At 36.3% G+C, this 3437-nt stretch overlaps 1 protein-coding gene across 1 annotated transcript in view; it reads left to right on the forward strand.

Annotated features, from left to right (window-relative positions):
• Positions 1-3437, forward strand: part of PKD2L2 (polycystin 2 like 2, transient receptor potential cation channel) — a 37056-nt gene that overhangs the window by 14255 nt on the left and 19364 nt on the right. The window contains exon 6 of the mRNA XM_028493440.2: positions 978-1206. Coding sequence (XP_028349241.1) covers positions 978-1206 — 229 coding nt within the window. The remainder of the gene's footprint in view (positions 1-977; positions 1207-3437) is intronic.

Here is a 3437-nt window from a genome sequence, read left to right on the forward strand (position 1 = left end):
ACAGATTGCCAACAAACACATGAAAGGATGCTCAACATCACTAATCATTAGAGAAATGCAAATCAAAACTACAATGAGGTATCACCTCACACTGGTCAGAATGGCCATCATCAAAAATCTACAAACAATAAATGCTGGAGAGGGTTTGGAGAAAGGGGAATCCTCTTGCACTGTTGATGGGAATGTAAATTGATACAGGCACTATGGAGAACAGTATGGAAGTTCTTTAAAAAACTAAGAATAGAACTACCATACAACCCAGCAATTCCACTACTGGGCATATACCCTGAGAAAACCATAATTCAAAAAGAGTCATGTACCACAATGTTCATTGCAGCTCTATTTACAATAGCCAGGACATGGAAGCAACCTAAGTGTCCATCAACAGATGAATGGATAAAGAAGATGTGGCACATACATACAATGGAATATTACTCAGCCATAAAAAGAAATGAAACTGAGTTATTTGTAATGAGGTGGATAGACCTGGAGTCTGTCATACAGAGTGAAGTAAGTCAGAAGGAGAAAAACAAATACCGTATGCTAACACATATATATGTGAAGTGAGAGAGTGGCATGTACATACATACACTACCAAATGTAAAATAGATAGCTAGTGGGAAGCAGGTGCATCCCACAGGGAGTTCAACCCGGTGCTTTGTGACCACCTAGAGGGGTGGGATAGGGAGGGTGGGAGGGAGATGCCAGAAGGAGGGGAATTGGGGATTTATGTATATGTATAGCTGATTCACTTTGTTATACAGCAGAAACTAACACAACATTGTAAAGCAATTACACTCCAATAAAGATGTTAAAAAAAAATAGTAATGAATTGAGCCCATAACCCTGAGAAAACATATTTTGTACAAAATAACTGATTAAAGTACACAATGTCACTGACTAGAAATTTCAATTGCATTAGGTACTGAAATATACATCCTTGAAATGCAGTGACTTTCACAAACCTCATTTTACAGATTGGTGGCAGAATTCCCTGCAACTGGAGGAATACTTACTTCATGGCAGTTTTACTCTGTGAAGCTCCTTAGATATGTTAGCTACTATGATTATTTTATTGCTTCCTGTGAAATCACATTTTGTATTTTTCTTATTGTCTTCACAACACAAGAAGTCCAAAAAATAAAAGAATTTAAATCTGCCTATTTCAAAAGTAGTTGGAACTGGCTAGAATTACTACTTTTAGTGGTAAGTATATATTCACAGATAAGGTTGAAGGGAATCACATCTGAACCCACCAATGAGAGAGGTGTAAAAAGCACCTCCCTCATCCGGGACTTATTTTAAAAGCTGTAAATATCAATAATAAAATGAACTGTCATAGTACATACTAATGGTGTGCCTCCAAAAGGGAGAAATTTTTTTTTTTTTCTCTCTCTGATTTGGTCCTTGGCAGGACTAGCATAAACCTAGAGGAATAAATGATTCCATACGTATTATGATTCAGTGGGCACAGTAGGTCTCCCTACTCCCACTCAAAAACATGTATTCCTCTCAGGGCCTCGTGTTGAAAATAATGATTCTTTTGGGGCAAGGTCCTTTAAAATGTACTCTTGTATGTTGCCTAAATCTGCTTTCCTCTTTACACTGAATTTTTTAAGAATAGGCAAAAGACAAGCCTAGGCAGAATACTGAAGTGGGGATAAGGTTTGAGCAGCCAGAGCGTAGCTTGTAGGCACAGAGGATGCCACCAAGATTGGGGAAATAATCCTTGAAGAAACTCCAAAGACTGCCAGTTCTTATCACTGGAAAACACTAAAATAAACATAGAGGTGTGGGTAGGGCGGAAGAAATCATAAGAGCTTGGTTTTAGGAACAATAAACAAATATTCTGGCTTATACAACCTGATCTTTCACTCTTATTGGCCCTTAGTTATAGCCAATCCAGTATATATATATTTGTTTCTCAAAACCAAATTGAAAGTTTAGGGGAATTGGGGATTTATGTATATGTATAGCTGATTCACTTTGTTATACAGCAGAAACTAACACAACATTGTAAAGCAATTACACTCCAATAAAGATGTTAAAAAAAAATAGTAATGAATTGAGCCCATAACCCTGAGAAAACATATTTTGTACAAAATAACTGATTAAAGTACACAATGTCACTGACTAGAAATTTCAATTGCATTAGGTACTGAAATATACATCCTTGAAATGCAGTGACTTTCACAAACCTCATTTTACAGATTGGTGGCAGAATTCCCTGCAACTGGAGGAATACTTACTTCATGGCAGTTTTACTCTGTGAAGCTCCTTAGATATGTTAGCTACTATGATTATTTTATTGCTTCCTGTGAAATCACATTTTGTATTTTTCTTATTGTCTTCACAACACAAGAAGTCCAAAAAATAAAAGAATTTAAATCTGCCTATTTCAAAAGTAGTTGGAACTGGCTAGAATTACTACTTTTAGTGGTAAGTATATATTCACAGATAAGGTTGAAGGGAATCACATCTGAACCCACCAATGAGAGAGGTGTAAAAAGCACCTCCCTCATCCGGGACTTATTTTAAAAGCTGTAAATATCAATAATAAAATGAACTGTCATAGTACATACTAATGGTGTGCCTCCAAAAGGGAGAAATTTTTTTTTTTTTCTCTCTCTGATTTGGTCCTTGGCAGGACTAGCATAAACCTAGAGGAATAAATGATTCCATACGTATTATGATTCAGTGGGCACAGTAGGTCTCCCTACTCCCACTCAAAAACATGTATTCCTCTCAGGGCCTCGTGTTGAAAATAATGATTCTTTTGGGGCAAGGTCCTTTAAAATGTACTCTTGTATGTTGCCTAAATCTGCTTTCCTCTTTACACTGAATTTTTTAAGAATAGGCAAAAGACAAGCCTAGGCAGAATACTGAAGTGGGGATAAGGTTTGAGCAGCCAGAGCGTAGCTTGTAGGCACAGAGGATGCCACCAAGATTGGGGAAATAATCCTTGAAGAAACTCCAAAGACTGCCAGTTCTTATCACTGGAAAATACTAAAATAAACATAGAGGTGTGGGTAGGGCGGAAGAAATCATAAGAGCTTGGTTTTAGGAACAATAAACAAATATTCTGGCTTATACAACCTGATCTTTCACTCTTATTGGCCCTTAGTTATAGCCAATCCAGTATATATATATTTGTTTCTCAAAACCAAATTGAAAGTTTCTCAGAGTCAGAAAGTGTGCCATCTACCTCTCTGGTAACCACAATAATGCTTAACATAGGGCATAGCATTAAATGTTTAACTGAGTATTTTAGGGAAGAGAAATCAAAGGAAAATTTTCATGACAGTTAGAAAACTCTGATACCTAAGATAATCTGGGTCTAAAAGAGTTGTTAAAAAGCTCTCAAGGGGTTTATTTATTTATTTTTTTTTTTTTTTTTTTTTTTTTTTTTTTTTTTTTTTTTTTGGTACGTGGGCCTC

Source organism: Physeter macrocephalus, chromosome 8 (assembly GCF_002837175.3).
Source record: "Physeter macrocephalus isolate SW-GA chromosome 8, ASM283717v5, whole genome shotgun sequence".
NCBI lineage: Eukaryota > Metazoa > Chordata > Mammalia > Artiodactyla > Physeteridae > Physeter > Physeter macrocephalus.